The following is an 18,539-nucleotide window of genomic DNA, read 5'->3' as shown; positions in this document are numbered from 1 at the left end:
TTGACATGCGGATAATTTAGGATTGACATGCGGTCAATTCTCCTACATTTTTTGCGGTCTTTTTTACCTTTGGCCTGATTCAGGGACCATCCATTGATAAAGGGAGGGGTGCGCACCACAGGTAAAGTAAGTAAGTGCAGCGCAGAAGAGTAAGTGGCTCGCGCAGAAAAGTAAGTAAGTGCAGCGCAGAAGAGTAAGTGCAGCGCAGAAGAGTAAGTGTCTCCAGCAGAAAAAACTAAGTGTGTTGAGCAGAAAAGTAAGTGTGTTGAGCAGAAAAGTAAGTGTCTTGAGCAGAAAAGTAAGTGTCTTGAGCAGAAAAGTAAGTGTCTTGAGCAGAAAAGTAAGTGTGTTGCACATTGTTGATATCGGCCACGGTAGTAAACGGAAATTTATTGAACAACCGTATGATCTCATTACAGCAAATATATAAAGGACTGTTTTATTATTAGAAAGAACACCGAAACTAATGATTAGTCTACTCCATTGTAACACTATATCAAAGAACTATGTTAGCCCTTATTGCTGTGTTAACTAGAATGTTGAGCTTTATTCTATACTTCTATTTTTTAGTTTGTGTAATAGCTGTTGCCATACATTGTGCCGTGTACAATTGTCGTACAATATAGTTCTTCCTCTTCTTCTTCCTACCTTGTCCAAAGTGTGCCCTGTTGTGTACCGCCGAAGCGCTGGAATATCCCAGCATTCTGCAGACAACGGTGGCATCGTCGTGGTCAAACTCATCGTCACAGACAGTGCCCCAGTCGTAACTGTCGGCCGGCCTGACCTCCACACGACCTTCGTTGCTGCTGCTGCCTTCAACCAAGCGGATTCTATTGTTGTCGTTGGCACTGGTAGCTTCTGCGAGTTGTAAAATATTTTCAAGTAAATCTAAACATGTTCAGGTTTGGTTTCTCATAGTCCAATGAAATTTTAATTGCGGTACGCCAACAATAAACAGGACACATGTCTTTAACCTGCAGTCCCTCTCCCTGGTTGGTGGAGTATGTGATGGATGACAAGGATTAATGCAGCTAGCGGGCGCAGACAACAACCTTTCATCATAAGAACCTTCCCGGCATAGGAACCCTCCATGCCAGTACTGTTGAAAATTCACCTTCATAGGTAGTCGGTACGCCAGGGCCGTTGCTTTAGAGGGTGCCATTGGCATATAAGCATCTATATAGCCTCACTCATAAGTTACTTTCGCCACACTGACTGAGAAACAACAGTACATAAGTTCTATGATGCTCACCACAGGTCACACCAACGTCCTCGTTATGACCGCAGTTGTTGACGCCCCATCCGTTATACCCGCATTCAAACAGGCTAGCCTCGCTCCCAGAACACTGAAGTCCATCCATGTAGATGTTTCCGCTTCCTGTCAGGACGTACGAGACACTGTGTTATCATATAAATGCGTATCTACACGGAACAAAACTCTGTTTAATCAATACGTACATGTATTGTGATCAAGAACTGATGGGAGCATGGCAAAGAACTCTCCACGCATAAGAACCTGAATAACACTTGCTACAAAGCATGGCAAAGACGGTGAAGTATTGATACAAGCAGTACTAAGATAAAAATGGACAAGCAAATCTTGGCGGCAACAAGATCCATGTATCGTGCTTAGACTTGATGCCTATGCTAGTTCACCTTTATCCGCAAGATATCCTAACGTTAGATCAGTTGTTCTTACAAACAGGGTATTTAGGGATATAAAGTCAACAGACTGTGGTTACAAAATGTATTTTGAAAACATTGAGTTTGAAAGCAATGTAAGTCGATTTGATATCCCTAAATACCCACACAATAACGGATATAGGTTCCACCGGGGATAAAGGTGATCTATCATTAACGTGAAAGAATAATAAAGGTCAATATCACGACAGAGATTGAATGGGAAGAAATTGCACCTTGGCCAAAATACGCCCCACTGTGGTACTGTATGGCACGTCCGTAACCCAGCATCCTACAGACAACAGTGGCGTCCTGAATGTCAAAACTGTCGTCACAAACCGTCCCCCAGTCGTAGGACCCGACTGGTCGAACCTCAACACGACCTAGGTTCGGAAAAGGACCCCCGACCAGTCGAATCCTGTCCCCGCCGATGTCAATCACTAAAACAAAAATTGGAAAGCAAACACCTGTTATTTAGCATTTGAAAAGAGTTTATAGAATGTTTTATAATCATCCTCATTAAGGCCATTAAAGAACAGCATCGTCATGAAAGTACAATGCGAGAAATTATCATGAAGCTGAAATACCTGATTTAACAGTATAAAATATCTTGAAGTTCTCCTCGGAGATTTTGTACCCGTCCGACTCGAGGTTGACAGTCAGACTACTGCCACTGGACTGGAAGGTCTGGAGATGAAAACCATTACAGTACCGCACATTGTTGTTATCCAAGTCACACCTAGAAAGGTCGCCCCCATCACACACGGAGATCCAGTCGGAACATGCTGAAGACATCCCGTCCAGATACCAAGGACCCACACGGATGACGTGGCTTGGTTCCGTCTGGAAGACGACCTTACACTTAATGTACGTTGGGTAGCTGGAGCTGATACTGTAGGTGATGTAGCCAGATTCAGCACGAGACAACAACTTCGTTGAACCGCACACATTGTACATTTCCTCTGTGGAAATATGAAAACGATAAAATTAGAATGTAAAACAAGGAATGTGTCCGTGATGTGTTAAATAGATGTCACATGTTTACCTTCACGGAGGGGAAAATATTGTTTCGTTTCGTTTTTTCCTCTTCTTTTATTTCCTCCTCCGCTCCAAACAAATGAGGTCAATGACGACTGTCACCACAATTACTGATAGAATAGCAGCTACCCCGTACGTGTCGTACGTGTCGTAATTTGAATACAATGTAGCAAGGGCCAGTACAAAGTTGTAGGGGCTTGTCAGCATATTTTAGTGTACGGGACTGTTTGAGAGCGAATAAAGAGCTGCGGTAGCTTGTTAGGCTATGTCATGCGAGAGTATGCAAAAGTAAGCATTATTCATTTGCTGGCAAATGTTACTGTTCTAGTTCTACAATTGCGTTATTACTGTCAAAGTTGTTTATCATTTCCAATTCAGGCTTCCCAATTGCACATCTATTGACACCACGTAATTCACAAGTTAGCTATGACGATATTGTAGAGACTAACATTGTAACATGGAAAACTACAATGTAAAGGAAAACATCATCGTCAAATCAAACGTATTAATACTCTAATTTGAGGAAATTTGAAAACAAAATACATAGAAAGCCAATACTCTGAAGGATTGCTCACCATAAGGACACCTAGTTGGTGACTCGTCACTGTTGTCCGTGCAGTTCACCAAGCCATCGCAGAACGGATTCTCGGGCGCGTAGATAACATCACGGTTGTCACAGACCCAGGAGGAATCTTTAGCAAAGAAATCACACGAAAGGGTCATATTTGGTATATAGATGACTTTTGTAACACGATGTTTATAACAAAAGTTTCTTGTAACATAGCAGACATCTGTCATGATGACAGTTTTTCTTCGAATTGACGCGTCTGGGAACACGATATGTGCTATTTCTGTGCAGTCATTTTCTGTGGAACAAAGAATCTACGAAAGACACAACGTTTCAACAAAATGGCAGTAGACATGAAAAATCCTTAGTTAGAACACCTACCACAGGCAATCCCTACATCTTCGCTATGGCCGCAGTTGTTGACTCCCCATCCGGAGTGGACACAGTTAAACAGACTCGTCTCTTGTCCGGAGCATCCAACATTATCCAGATAAATGGTCCCGGAACCTGCCACACACATAAGATATTAGTACTTCATGACAGATGAAACAACCATGCGGCTAGAAACGCTAGAACAACAAGATTTCGGAGACCTCATGTCTCCGTGAAAAATTTGATTATGCAAATGACAATATTTCATCTGCATGATTTATGCTTGGTTATTTTCCCAATCATTTACTATGTGATCTTATAAGAATTATTACACTTGTACATTGATTATGAAAATTTGCAACACGAAAATTAGCGATACATGATTTGTTTCAAACAAAAGGATTAGAAAACTAAACATAAAACATTTACCTTGGCCAAATTGTGCATTGTTGTACACCCGACGAGCTGTTCTATATCCCAGCGTTTTACATGCCACAATGGCGTCATTCATACCAAAGTTGTCGTCACAGACGGTTCCCCATTCGCCCCCGTCTTCTGGTCGAACCTCCAGGCGGCCTTCATTTGCCGCTGAACCCCCGACAAGCCGGATTCTGTTTCCATTGCTTATGCAGTTCATCTCGTCGCTATCGTCTGCACAGTCTGTGATTCCGTTACATCTTTGGGAGAAGTCAATCTGCTGAAGATTAAGACATCTGAAGCGGGATCCTATCGGTGCGGTTGTCGTATAACCTGAAAAATGAAGTATAAGATTCATGAAATAAGGTCCATTTTTTCAACTGTTGTTCTAACACACCAAGACGCAAGGAAGATCAATTCATGAATGTCAAATGTACTGCGTATTAAATTCATTTTAACATAATATGCGCCTTGTTTCAATGCAGGCAACTTATGGTTAATACGTCAAATGTGGTGACCTATATCAATAGGCAGCTGTAGAATAATGCTGTCTGTATTACAGATGATAATTGATGATAATATTACTCTGTATGAACGTACTCATTGCGGTACTCCTGAGGCAGACCACGCCTGCATCCTCGTTATGGTTACAGTTGTGACTCATCCATCCCGAGTACCGGCAGTCAAACAGGCTTCTCTCGGTCCCAGTGCATTGAAGATCGTCCATGTAGATTTCACCTGTTCCTGTGTTGCAAACAGCGATGTCGATAAATAGTTATTTTAGAGGTGGTCATTACAAAATTATGCTGCGTGGCAATGGGTAATAACGAGATTTTAAACAAAAAAAATTACCTTGACCAAAATAGGCAGAATTGCGAACTTGGTCGATTCCGGTGTATCCCAGCATTCTACAGACAACGGTTCCATCGTTCATTCCAAAACTGTCGTCACAAACGGTTCCCCACAAGTAGCTGTCCACCGGCCGGACTTCCACACGGCCTTCGTTTGGGCTGGAACCTCCGACCAGACGGATTCTGCTACTGGGGAAGGGTGTGGAGGGACCTGGATATATTTGATTAGTTTCATATTGTTATCCTCCTCTTATAATCACACCGACACAGAAAAGGTTTAAGTGGGATCATTATTTGTCTTTGCTATTCTGTTTACCATTGTTTCTATGCCATTATTTGTCATTTGCAATTAGCAACAACTTGCAATAAACTTATGAATTCATAATTATCGTTTTGATGATTTTTTTTTTATTCTCCTGTTTTGGGGTCATTTAGGTAAAAGCCATATAATCTAAAGTGATTACCAGATACAAATAAAATCTTCATGAACATACTCATTGTAGCACTTGTGATGCAGTCGACGCTTACATCTTCGCCATGAACACAGTTGTGACTCCCCCACCCTCTGTACGGGCAGTCAAACAGGCTTATCTCCATCCCGGTACAATCCAGGTCATCCATGTAGATGGGTCCTGTTCCTGCATTGAAAATAGGAAATGGATAGCAAATCAGTTTCAGTGTAAGGACAAGACAAAATTAGATGGAATGTATGATGGGGAAAAGGGTACCTTAAGTTAAAGGCAAACCTTACCTTGTCCGAAATGGGCACTATAATGATATGTCTCATAACCAGGGTATCCCAGCATTCTACATATAACGGTTGCATCGTTGAACTCAAAACTGTCGTCACAAACGGTTCCCCAGACGAAACTGTCCGCCGGCCGGACTTCCACACGACCTTCGTTTGGGCTGGAACCTCCGACCAGACGGATTCTGCTACTGGGGAAGGGTGTGGCTATGACCGTTGTAGATGAGCCTGGAAGTAATTAGTTTTTCATGATGTGATTATACACAATCAACAATTATATTTCTATCATCATTCAACGACAGTAACCATGAAAGAAACTCACTGTCTTTTACTTTAAGTACTACTGATGTATTATTGATGTTCATATTAGCTATCGCTATTAGTTTCTCCACCATAGTACCAAAACTACCTGCAACATGTAAGGGCAGTGTATAGTCTGATGAATAAGCTACTTCTATGGTACACGTATATAGAGAATAAACAAGTCATCAAAATTCTAATGTAAATACAATATTGATGTTTATGGTAAAAGTAGTCATGGCCGGTCGGTCATGGCCTGGCCTGAAAAGCCCCAAAAGCTATTTCTTGATACTGTTACATTTGACATCGTTTATTTTTGTCTTGATGTACAATAAGTGCGCAATGCTGATTGCAAAAGAATTGCTTATGTCACCTGTTGGTACTGGTAGGCAGTCCATTTCGTCGCTTCCGTCATAACAGTCCATGAATCCGTTACACCTCAAGGACCAGTCCACCTGCTGACCGTTGTAACAGATGAAGTAGCTACCTGTACCTCTGCCTGGTGTGTAGCCTGAAAAGTCAAGCATATATGTACATTCTTTTCGGAAATTATCATAATTCTCATAAATGACTCAAATTTATGGTTTCTCATTCATTATTCACCAAGACATTTTAGTCAACATGATTAAACACTCCTGGCTTTGTAATGATACAGATCGCCTGGCTTTATGGGTGAGCGACAAACATAGAAAAAATGGACACATATTTCTCTGGAATCTCTGTATCCGTTTAAATGATTGTAATAACACATACATAGCATTGTAATGTTTACTATATGTTCAGAAGTCTAAACAAGTCTAGGAGAACTTCTTCTCCACGAGACTCATCTTAGCATCATTCAGGTGAGATTCTTAACTGATAAATTGTGGCAACAATGCTAATGTAGTTGTGGGGAAACATACTCATTGTAGTGCTTGTTGAACAGACGACGTTTGCGTCTCTGTTATGAGTACAGTTGTGGTTCCCCCATCCCCGGTATGAGCAGTCAAACACGCTGGTCTCAACCCCGATACAACCCAGGTCATCCATGTAGATGGGTCCCGTCCCTGCATTGAAAATAAGTGTAAAGCGTAACAAATCAGACCAAAGATTTTCAATGCTGATTTGGCAAAGAAACCCTGGTTTAGTATAAATCTTTAAAAGACGGAATATGATGGAAAACCTACTTGAAACACCCCAGGGCAAATCTTACCTTGTCCAAAATAGGCTCCGTGGTAAAATGTCTGATAACCAGGGTATCCCAGCATTCTACAGATAACGGTTGCATCGGCGAATCCAAAACTGTTGTCACAAACTGTTCCCCAGACGAAACTGTCCGCCGGCCGGACTTCTACACGGCCTTCGTTTGGGCTGGAACCTCCGACCAGACGGATTCTGCTACTGGGGGAAGGTGTGGAGGAACCTGGAAGTATTTTTCATTTTGAGTATTTTCATTTTTCCACTGTTTTTTCTTCATTATTGGTATCAAGTTATTTGTTATCAGTAGAATTTGAGCAACAATTTGCAATACAAGATATTGTGGGATCAAGTCAATATCTAGACAGACAAGTAAAATATAATGTAACGTTACAACCTCCATTTCTATCAAAGTGTTCAATGTTTCCAATTTAGTGTATGCATCCTATACACATGATTTCTGTCCCCATTGCAGAATCAAAATGGTTTCTTATGGTAACGATGAATACAAATACGTTGTGTGTGTGTGTGTGTGTGTGCGCGCGCGCGTGTGTGTGTGTGTGTGTGCGTGTTACATATGGGTGGATGGTGGGTGTGGTTGTGTGCGTGTGTAGTACAGGTCGCAAACCTCCCGCATCGGCATGGAATAGATATGGTATGTAATTCCTTTTACCAAGAATTAAAGATGCTTTTGCCATAGATGGATAGATAGATGGGAAGTTTTTCTTTATATACAGACGTTTAACAAGAACATTACGTTGTTGGACTTGCCAACCACAGTTCAGTTCAGTTAGACCACAAAGTAAGACTTGAGAGAATCTCCAGTTAAAGCGTAGGTTGATATAGGGTGAGATTGAAATAACACATGACTTAAAATGAAATATGGAAGCTTTGTATGGGTGTACAGGTACCCTTGTATAGCTCCGTACATTGTTATTTAAATCTATCATATGATGTCTCCATTACTAGTATCTTCGAAACACTTGTAAGTGCTAGCGTTCCTATCCTGATAAGGATCTCAATAATTAAAGACGCACGCACGGTATGTGTTGAAGGCCACGGAGAGTTGTTATTGAAGCTATGAAATCTATGTTTTTTTATGTAACGTTACCTCTATTATTTAATTACATGGTGTTGTTTGTTTGTAAACTAGACAATCTCTTCGGCAAACGGCAGATAATTGCCATCTATCAAAGAATTTTTTTTTAATCCAACATGTGAAACTTACCTACTTCCTCCCTATGTTGTTGTGTCCTTACCTGGTTGGTTCCGTCCGCCATTTTGTTTCACAAGAGTACGCCCAAACTTCCTTTTACTTACATTATTTTTCATGTCCCTTAATAGGGATCTACATACATTCATGTTTGACCTTGTGCAACATGTAATAGCCAAAAAGTAATTGTAGGAGAAGGTACACAAATCTTTTCACAGACTTGAAGATACACGTTACTTACCACACAAGAAACGGTAGTGTAAATTATACTATTTTGTAATACTGCCTAACGTTAGTATGTTATCTAGATGATACAACATGGTCACTTGGTCTAATTTTGACTTGCTAAATCGTTCATCCGAAATCTTTACTGACCCCGTTAAACGTTCCTAGAAAGTAATCAGAATACAACTACAGATCAGGTGGGCATCCTACTCCCGGCATATATTATATGACCTAGACGTCTAACAGCATAGCAACGCTGACAATAAAAAAAACACAACGGAGCTATCATTGCAGGTAGAACCACATTCAGCCCCCCTCCCCATAACCCCTCCCAACCACACAAACATAACATAATGGAACTCACCTGTGGGTGGCATTGGCTGTGACCTTACTCTCGTATCCAGGAGAAACGTGAACACAAGCAATAATCTCTGCCACATCTTCGTACAGTCTTCTTTAAGTCTTGTTAGGGTACAACAAGTCACCTGTGTCACTTGTCAGGGCGACCTCACCTGTCCCTAGTACCGCCAGGTACCGCTGAGCTTAAATATTCACAGCTTGTGAGGACAACAACCGACCGCGGTAATTAAATATTTCACGTCAAGTATCCACCACAGGTGTTCGCTGTAGTCTCTGAGTTGTTCTAACACTAATTCCTACTCGCAGATTGTGGGTCAGTGGCACAATATCCAAGTGTGGAGTGTCTACTAATCACCCCGTGACTATTAATAGTGGTTACAGACGGGACAGGGCCGTCAGGGGAGTGGCTTGCGCAACTGACAGGTATGACAAAAGATCAGGTATCCGGTGACCTGGCGTGCGAACCACCCGCCCGGTATTCAGTTAATGTCGAGCGTGACTAATGTCAACAAAGCTCGGGGTAACAGGTCACTTACCTGTAACCTTTGACCTCCTCGTATGGGTAAATAAAGGTAGCTTTATTTTGATTGAGGATTTGTTTTACCTTGGCAAAGGAGGTTATCTTTTCCCGACGACGACGTTGCTCTGTTTATTTATTAACATTGGTTTATGAACGGGATAACTAAAGACATTTTGTGGGTTTCATGTTTATCCGTTTTATATTGTGTTAAGGTAGGCATTGTCCTAGAAAAATGCTCTGGTCAATGCAGAGCCTCGAAGCTACAGTCACAAATATGTATGTACAAGAGTCCAAGACTATGCAGTCTGGCCGAGGTTTGTGCTCTCGGAATGGTTGTTGCAGTTTCCGTCTTTGTCGCAGGGTGCCCAAAAGTTCAATGTGTCAGAACAATTCCTCAGTTCGTTGATCAATCTGCTTTGCAACTTATAAAATGCACATTCCTAAATGTATACAGAAAGGTGTTTTGAAAGAAACAAAGGGAGAAAATATAGGGACAGCATAGCTTTAACCTTCTTTGTCTGTTGACGATTGACCGGTAAACAAGTAAAAGAAATTACATTGGTATATTTGCAGAAGCCGTTTATTATCTAGTTTTACAACACATCAAACACAGTTCAGTATGTACCTAGGGTGCGACAACACACAGGCTTCCCCCAGGTGAAGCAAAAACGTCATATCTCGCTAAAATATCACAAGTAATGAAGTACTAGTAATTAAAAAATAAGCACATTAAAATACCTCAATACAAAACTAGTAAATACTTGAGTATGCAAACGTTAACGTCACCAAGTAAAACAAAGAAAGCAGTTTTATACAATTTCAATTATGGATTTAATGTGAAGATGCTGCTTGGAAATAGTTCTTTAGGATGTTGTAATATGCTGCCTGGAGATAGTTCTTTAGGATGTTGTAATATGCTGCCTGGAGATAGTTCTTTAGGATGTTGTAATATGCTGCCTGGAGATAGTTCTTTAGGATGTTGTAATATTCTGCCTGGAGATAGTTCTTTATATTTACTGAATGCGAACCACACGGATGAACACCAGCCCTTCAGGCTGCGGCTGCGGTGGAGGTGAGTACGGCGGCGGAGGCCCGGACGGTGTGGGCTGAAAGGTGGGGTTTGCGGTACCCGCAGGCTGGCTGTTCTCTGCCGTAGTCGCAACAGGTGCACTTTTCTTACAGCAGCAGCAGTAGGAAATGACTATGATCAACGCCACAGCCGCAACAACTCCGATGGAGATGCCAACGATGGCTCCTGTGCTTAGCCCTGATGCGACACCTTATAGAAACAAAAAAATTAGATACGATGTAAGTTCGAAATATGATTTTGAATCCGCAATTATGCATAGTGGTTTTATATACTGCACATGGAAAGGGGAACATAAGGCACAGAAATAGTGCTATTCAAAGAACACAGACCCTCGTGTGTTCAAAATATACATGTCTTTGAGTCTTGAATATTATGAGTCTGAATCACCCCAACCCAATGTCGCAGACACGAAACGTTGAGCAGGAAATTTGGAACTTACCCATGTTACCAGCGAATTCGCAAGTGACTCTCACATGATAGTTTGGTTGAAAGCCGTTGCCGTCGGTCAGATACCAAGTCCCAGAGATGTCTTCCGCATAGATGCTGGTGTCGGCCACGTACATTCCCACAACATCACTCCCCAAGCTAGAGCCAACGTGCCACCTATCATCCTGTTGATAGTAGAACAGATAGCCTATCTCACCAACTGAAGATTTGTACACCGGTCGACCACTCAAAGTCTGTCCCGTCATAGTGTAGGTTGTCATCCGCGCAGACTGAGTCGAAGACGACCCAGAAATACGGACAGTCCGGCAACCTTAAATGGTAACAGATACAAGTCATTGTTGACATCTAATTTTAGTATGGGTTTCTGTAGAATGTGTGATTTCAAATTGATAAAAGTACGCAGGGGAAAATTAACAACAGTCCAGAGAATCCCTTAGTTAATTATCAAAACCATTCCTATAGATGCTTCTACTTCTAGTGTCGTCATTTCTGGTTATTTTGTCGACTTCGAGGGTTCCGTGAAGCACCATATAGCCATATCTTCGGTCTTCAAACGGATTTAACTATATCTTACCATTATCAGGCATGAGGGTACTGCCAGAAAAAGTGTAACAGACGACACCGACATCTTCACTATGAGTACAATCATCAACTCCCCATCCATCGTACCGGCAATCAAACAGGCTACTCTCTGTCCCAGTGCACCTAAGTTCATCCATGTAGATGTTTCCAGAGCCTATCATGCAAAACAAAATTTGAATAACATCCTTTATTTGCTTACTCATTTTGTGACGTAGAACTAGTTATCAAAAAGGTTTGACATCAAGCAGTAGACTGGAAGACATAATACACATTCCAGCACCGCAATTTGATCAGAATTTTCTTCTTCCAAGCAAATACATGCAACATATTAGTTGGCGTATGCATGCAATGATAACTCATATAATACCTCGTCCATAGTACGCTGAGCCACGATAAGCTGTCGCTCCGGAATATCCCAACATCCTACAGACAACCCTAGCGTCATTCATTCCGAAGGAGTCGTCACACACGGTCCCCCAGCTGTAACTGTAAGACGGCCGAACCTCCACTCGACCTTCGTGTGCTCCTGACCCTCCAACTAACCGGATTCTGTTGGCTATATAGGTTGGTTGAATAAATAAACTTTCTTTAATCTTTATGAAAAACTCAAACGTAGTTTCATGATTGATTTTCGGCCCAAAAATGCAGGAATGAACGGCAACATTTGTAAATCATAATGAAGGACAGCTCAAGTGTCCTCTTACCAGGATCACTAGAGGGGTCCGTGTAACAGACGACACCGACATCTTCACTATGAGTACAATCATCAACTCCCCACCCTGCATACGGGCAATTAAACAGGCTAGTCTCCGTCCCAGTGCACCTAAGCTCATCCATGTAGATATTTCCAGAGCCTAATGTGCCAAACAAAACGTAAACACATTTTCTTCTTTAGACTTTACCCACTCTCCTGTGATACGAGATTGCATAAGTATGTCTAATGCAAAAAAAGTAGACTGAAAGGATATATGGAACGGTAGAAATTATCATTTGTAGCGTCATTCATTCATATCTTGTCGCTCCAACTCTGGATCCAGCGACTGTTTCGTTGACGTCCTGAATATTTTGCAGATTGATACAACGCCTTAGTCAAAGTCAATGTAAGACTAATATTAAAATATGATGAAAGATGTTAATGTTACATAATCCGTATTTCAGCGATGTGAGGAACTTGTGCATATTTATGTATAGAACAATTACAGAGACTGAATATGCCTCATAATTTCGTTGGCTTAGAAGAGTAACAGGTCTTCTAACCTCCTTGTATGGAAGTGTATTGGCTAATAGGCCTTTTGCATACATACGTATACGCCATGCTCAGGAAAAAAGTGTCACATGAATGCCCATACAGTACCTTGTCCATAATACGTTGAGTCACGTACAGCCGAAGCTCCGGAATATCCCAACATCCTGCAGACCACCCTGGCGTCATTCATTCCGAAGGAGTCGTCACACACGGTCCCCCAGCTGTAACTGTACGACGGCCGAACCTCCACGCGACCTTCGTGCGCTCCTGACCCTCCAACTAACCGGATTCTGTTGGCTTCATAACAAGTTGGGAAAAATTACTTGCTTTTGATCTTGAGATTTAAAGAGAACCTCAAAATCAAGATGTGTTAAACGTTGAATGTGTCTATTTGTGTTTTAATACTGGTAAGAGAGAATGTTTCCATGTTAGAGTAATCAGCAACTGTCAACTCCCAACATAACACCGTCTATAACTAGTTTCATCGATATTAGACTTATACCAATTATGCACTCTTGAATTAACATCATTGCAAGTTTGGTCAAATTGCCACAGTCATAACAACAACACCTTGCATCTTAAAACAAAATAGATGGAAGCACAAATTGTCAATGCAACTGCTACTTTGATTGGCGTTATTTTGCTGCCCCACTTCACATGGAAATACCGTATTCATCTTCTATTCTATACATCAAATACACAGTAAGCATACCATCAACATTTCAGAGGGCTGCATGCAAGTTTGAAAGGTTCGATATATCTAGAAACAATGATTGAAAGTTCAAGGTTGAAAGTTCAATGTTTGAGAATAGAGGAGGTAGTGACTTCAATAAACGATCAATAAGGCGAGACATAACAGTCACCAAATGAATATCAATACTTAGCACACATGTTGTGCTAAGCCTCGTACAAAAGCAACGTGTGGAAGGAACGTCACGTCCAATGTACCCCCACTGCCACTGTTATTTGCCAGTACACTGGGTAAACACACGCGTTTGTTACGAATGGCATGTACAAATCTCGCTGCATATTTATTATGCTTCCGTAGGTTGGTCAATAACAAATACGTGACCAAGAGCACATAGTAACGTGTTGCAGATCTACTCAAGGAGGTTCTACTAGTCGTAAGTTTGGTATTTTTACAGGGCCTAATCCGACAACTCATGATCAACGCAGCCTATTTTTAAGAGCCTATATTAGCAGTTTCTTCTAACAGTTTGAGTCATACTAGATAAAAACTAGCAGCGCCATTCGTAATTATAGCCATTATAGAATCACGTTATATATCACATTCTACGATATTGTTCTCTTGACATATCACTTGCAGTGTTGATTGGAATTGTTTATTATAGTCAGCATAAACAGAAAAGGTGATCGTGCCATGTTTATGTACGTCAAGCTAGCTGCTACGGCACCAACCGTCTTGCCTTCTCTGTCTAAAACACTTTCTCAACGCCCCGTGGAAGTTTAAAGTACAAATGCCATTCAAACAAAGTTTGAGCTTCTTCTATTTGGGGCAACTTGACTTTTTGTGAAAATGTATAATGTACATACCTTGTTGGAAGGAACTGTTGAAAAGAGTCACCAGAACAAGCACAAAAAGCAGCTGGGCCATCTTAAAAGTCGGATGATTGCAGCGTCGAACTTCGTTTGTCAAAGCTTTAGGAAAGTCTAAAGTACTAAGATCAAATAAACAAGTTTGTTCGTCGCTGCGTGGGGTTAAGCATAGATATCCGTCAGCTCTGTCGAATAATGAGCATGCGTATGTAAATATTATATATAAGTGTTGCTATTGACCGATACTACACAACTGGCGGTAAGTTGAAACACTTCCTGTTCAGTTCGATGTGGAATGTTTCAATCATTCTATAGCAGGTACATTGATTGAACCTTTCTCTAACTGAATCTGGTATATATGAGACAGTTTGGTTAGTATGCACAAGGAGCTTTCATATCAGATATAAAAGCTCTTTGGTATGCATTAACACTACTTTAAGTGAAAAGCATACTTTTCATTCGATAATTAAGTGGAAGTAAATCAAATGACTTGTGCTTATTGTTATGTAGCTTATCTACTAAAGATATAGGACACGTAAACAACATCAAAATCTTTGTTAGAAAATACTCCTTTATATATACATGTATACATATACTAGTATATAGATATGTTTTAGTTGAAGGAAAACGTTAAAGACGATACAAATAATGACCATCAGTAAAGGTGGTGTTAAAAGCTGTGCACTGCATCACAAGTCACGCCTTTCCGAATAAACATGAAAGCTGATGTACTAGTACATATCACGAAATATCTTACCATATGCACAATAATTCAAGTCTGATGTAAGGAAAATGTTTGAGATGAATGTTTCCCCCAAAATAGGATTCCATTAGAGACAGTATGGACGTACGATGTCAAGAAATCAGTGCCGGTTCAGGTCAAGGATTGAATTACATTTTTTTTCGTGATTCTCAGTCTCGTTTACGAGCCCCAGACCTTACGGAAAGTGATGAAGTACTTAATATTGGGTCTTAAAGGACCCAAAATGTGATTCAGTCGGACGTGCTAGATCTACGTCATTCCATATTTGACTGGTTCGGGGGGAGGGGCATACGCGGGATCGAGGGACGAGTGGAACTGGGAAGTATACTGTGAGCCTGGGGGTTGGGTAGGCATGTTCACAGCAGTGTTGTAGGCGGGAGGGGGAGGATATTGCGGGGGAGGGGGGTATGGGTTATATGCGGGGTTTTGTGACACCACGGTCGGGCTGTGCACCACCGTGTTGTTCACCCTAGCTGCCTGTGGGTTTGGGTTGGCCCGGTTGGCAGGAGTGGGTTGTGAGCCGGTCTTCTTGCAATGGTGGACGAACACCGCCAATAGGCCGACACCGACCAGTACACCGATGACGATCCCAGCGATGGCGCCGCCACTGAGCTGGGCTCCTGGAGAGTCTATGGAATATGATCATAGTAATTACTACACGTCTTTTCGATTGTAGTCTTCACTTAACAAAGAAACAGTACGTTTAGATATCTGACTATTTTGTGAAACCAAAAACAATGAATAGACGTACATTGGACATACTGGATACTACTACCTGTAAGTTCATTTAAGTTTTGTAAGTTGTGAAAAATATCCACCAGAAAGGAAACATTCAAGGTTATGGAATCAAAGATTCAATCACCATACTCAGTCTCAGATCAAACATATTGAAAGCATTGATATCATAACATATTGATACCTTCCGCTGTTTTGTATGACGCATTGTGATTTAACATGTTTTATGTAGTGTCTTGATATACTGAAATTACACAATAAAGATATGTCATGTGTTTTTACCTGTATTCTCAGCTGTAGTGCCACCCGAGCCTCCTGGAACCTGTTGGAAACACCTCCGTCGCGCTGCGACAATCTGTTCCTGAGTCATGGCGTAGTTGTATATCTGCAGGCAGGATATGCGACCCCTGAACCTCCGATTGTCTCCGTCCCTCACAGCCACCCGGATAGGGTACTGACTTGCGACCGTTGAGACCCCGATCTGCTTCTGTCCGACCATCTCACCGTTGTTCCAGATGGATTCCATCCCTGTGTTGCTGTCGTAGGTTCCACCCACATAGTTCCACGCGTGCTGCTGCAGCACATCCGCAGAGATGGCAGGTGAAAAATGTCCATCTCTTCCGATCGTTCTGCAACAGAGAATCTTAGTCAGAATCTTTCAGTTGTCAGTCGAAGATAAGAAACAAATGACTTACAGAGATCCTTGCTTCTTGTTTAAGTCTGATCTTTCTTTCTTAGACCTGGAATAGGCTGAATAACAGACTACAAACTTACCGCATGAACAGGGCCCTTGAAGACGTCTGCCAAAGATGTACCGCCCACTCATTGTTGTCACCCACGTAGTTGACGATTGGTCCAGCGTCACCAGTAGGGTATATGTGGGCCAGTATGGTGTAGGAGGAACGTACATCCAGCCTACCGTTGTTGGGAATGTCAATGTAGGAATTCCCGGAAAACTGGAAAGCACCGTCGAAATCTCCGTTGGGACCTTGTGCTAACTGGAGATCATTTGCTATCCCGTCATTTCCGTTTCCTGTAGCGTCAGAACATATTGGCCTTCGGCTGTTGTGTATGATGCATTGTTATTGGACATGTCTTTTTACACTGCAATTACAATATGCAGATTTGCAAATTGCGTTTCAATTCGTATCGATACATTCATATCATATTCCCAATTTTTGTCCTATGTAAGGTAGTATTTCATGGCATTTGACATTCAGTTTTAAGCAATATGTATATATACGTATCGATTTATACATTTGTGTACAAACCTGTATCAAGGGTACTGGTGCTTTTGTCGTAGAACACATTTTTAGGGTTGCTCTTGTCCGTTTCGGCGCATGTTTGAGTCTTCGGGTAGCACTTTGTGTTGTCATAAAACATGAAGGAGACACAGTCGGGATGACTTGAGCAGCGGTCCGCGCAGGTTTGCAGGGTGATGCCGGTTCCATAGATGTCCCAGATGTCGTTCCCAGGGCAGTCTCCCTGACGTACAGTGTACCCATCCACTATGGGGAAAGAGTCGTGAGATACCGGAGGGAGGGAACGGACAATGCTAGGCGAAGAGTTCGAACTGACTTCTTACAAGTGCATACTACAAACCAACTTTGCAAGATAACAGATAGTTGAGCACTTGACATAATGTGTAAAATCTTGTTGATTGAATAACTGTTATTATAACTGGACGAACGGGGTACCCGTCGACTGTAGGCAAAATTACTAATAGATAAGATAATGCTCTGAGAAGATTCGGAACTGAGAAGTAAAATCAACCATTCTAACTCTAAATGCAGAACGTGTTCTAACATTAACATAATATAAACAAGTAATCTCCCTATAATATGGACAAATGGACCGGTAAAAATGCTCGGAGTTGGGATCACCGGAGACATAAATAAACTTACAGATAATTATCAAGATAGGTTAACTAAAGTTGACAGAACTCTCCAACCTTGGAGAATGTTACCCATGACACTTTATGGCAAGATTACCCTCATTAATACACTTGTGGTCTCACAATTTACCCACTTATTTTTGTCTTTACCTTCCCCCGGAAAAACTTTTTTCCAAACATATGAGCAAAAAATTTTTAAATTCATATGGAATGGTAAACCTGAAAAAATTAAACGTAAAATCCTTTACAATACATATGACAATGGAGGTTTAGGATTAATACATCTACCTTCTTTTGACCTTACCCGTAAGGCTTCATGGGTTCCAAGAATATTCTTCCAGCAAGATTCAAGTCGCAAATCTTTCTTATGTACATCGTCCGTAATATTTAGTAGATATTTGTATCCGTTCTTACAACTGTCCTTGGGGAACGATATCGCAACAAAGATATCCACTGATCAAATGAATAATGTTTTTATTAGATTACTTGCCTCTCCTAATCCCTTTTTCAAAGATGTTTTGAAAGCATGGCTTTCTTTCCAATTTAAACCTCCTGAAACTTTGAAAGAGATACAAGCACAACTCTTATGGTGCAACTCAAGTATCGTAATCGAAAATACGCCTATTATATGGGAAAAACCTCTTAAACATGGAATTTATTACATTAATGACCTTTTGGATACAAATGGACGCTTTTTTATCTTACAATGGCCTTTCTGCTAAATTCGGTACAGCATTTGATAAGCTAGAGTACAATC

The 18,539-nt window shown here is 41.3% G+C and overlaps 3 protein-coding genes across 3 annotated transcripts in view; all 3 read right to left on the bottom strand.

The window, feature by feature from the left end:
- Nucleotides 1–14,492, bottom strand: part of LOC118430148 (deleted in malignant brain tumors 1 protein-like) — an 18,835-nt gene extending 4,343 nt beyond the window's left edge. The window contains exons 1-22 of the mRNA XM_035840857.1: nucleotides 14,388–14,492; nucleotides 12,942–13,130; nucleotides 12,292–12,441; nucleotides 11,955–12,143; nucleotides 11,580–11,741; nucleotides 10,998–11,315; nucleotides 10,486–10,747; nucleotides 9,485–9,501; nucleotides 7,167–7,376; nucleotides 6,877–7,020; nucleotides 6,348–6,485; nucleotides 5,678–5,902; nucleotides 5,421–5,564; nucleotides 4,928–5,137; nucleotides 4,676–4,819; nucleotides 4,088–4,408; nucleotides 3,668–3,793; nucleotides 3,294–3,410; nucleotides 2,268–2,642; nucleotides 1,917–2,120; nucleotides 1,253–1,378; nucleotides 649–858 (exon numbers count right to left, since the gene is read on the bottom strand). Coding sequence (XP_035696750.1) covers nucleotides 649–858; nucleotides 1,253–1,378; nucleotides 1,917–2,120; nucleotides 2,268–2,642; nucleotides 3,294–3,410; nucleotides 3,668–3,793; nucleotides 4,088–4,408; nucleotides 4,676–4,819; nucleotides 4,928–5,137; nucleotides 5,421–5,564; nucleotides 5,678–5,902; nucleotides 6,348–6,485; nucleotides 6,877–7,020; nucleotides 7,167–7,376; nucleotides 9,485–9,501; nucleotides 10,486–10,747; nucleotides 10,998–11,315; nucleotides 11,580–11,741; nucleotides 11,955–12,143; nucleotides 12,292–12,441; nucleotides 12,942–13,130; nucleotides 14,388–14,448 — 4,042 coding nt within the window. The 5' untranslated portion in view covers nucleotides 14,449–14,492. The remainder of the gene's footprint in view (nucleotides 1–648; nucleotides 859–1,252; nucleotides 1,379–1,916; nucleotides 2,121–2,267; nucleotides 2,643–3,293; nucleotides 3,411–3,667; nucleotides 3,794–4,087; nucleotides 4,409–4,675; nucleotides 4,820–4,927; nucleotides 5,138–5,420; nucleotides 5,565–5,677; nucleotides 5,903–6,347; nucleotides 6,486–6,876; nucleotides 7,021–7,166; nucleotides 7,377–9,484; nucleotides 9,502–10,485; nucleotides 10,748–10,997; nucleotides 11,316–11,579; nucleotides 11,742–11,954; nucleotides 12,144–12,291; nucleotides 12,442–12,941; nucleotides 13,131–14,387) is intronic.
- A 524-nt stretch (nucleotides 14,493–15,016) lies between these two features.
- LOC118430377 lies at nucleotides 15,017–16,928 on the bottom strand. Its single transcript, XM_035841229.1, has 3 exons — nucleotides 16,663–16,928; nucleotides 16,171–16,517; nucleotides 15,017–15,782 (listed from the first exon to the last, which is right to left on the bottom strand). Exons 1-3 carry the CDS (start codon nucleotides 16,665–16,667, stop codon nucleotides 15,403–15,405), a joined length of 732 nt encoding a protein of 243 aa, XP_035697122.1. The 5' UTR covers nucleotides 16,668–16,928; the 3' UTR covers nucleotides 15,017–15,402.
- A 196-nt stretch (nucleotides 16,929–17,124) lies between these two features.
- LOC118430395 overlaps nucleotides 17,125–18,539 on the bottom strand; it is a 3,899-nt gene continuing 2,484 nt past the window's right edge. Inside the window, exon 2 of the mRNA XM_035841252.1 lies at nucleotides 17,125–17,396. Coding sequence (XP_035697145.1) covers nucleotides 17,140–17,396 — 257 coding nt within the window. The 3' untranslated portion in view covers nucleotides 17,125–17,139. The remainder of the gene's footprint in view (nucleotides 17,397–18,539) is intronic.

The sequence above is a fragment of the Branchiostoma floridae genome, chromosome 14 (genome assembly GCF_000003815.2).
Source record: "Branchiostoma floridae strain S238N-H82 chromosome 14, Bfl_VNyyK, whole genome shotgun sequence".
In the NCBI taxonomy this organism is placed as follows: Eukaryota; Metazoa; Chordata; class Leptocardii; order Amphioxiformes; family Branchiostomatidae; genus Branchiostoma; species Branchiostoma floridae.
The sequence above is the reverse complement of the archived record's forward strand: the minus strand, read 5'-3'. Positions and strand labels throughout refer to the sequence as shown.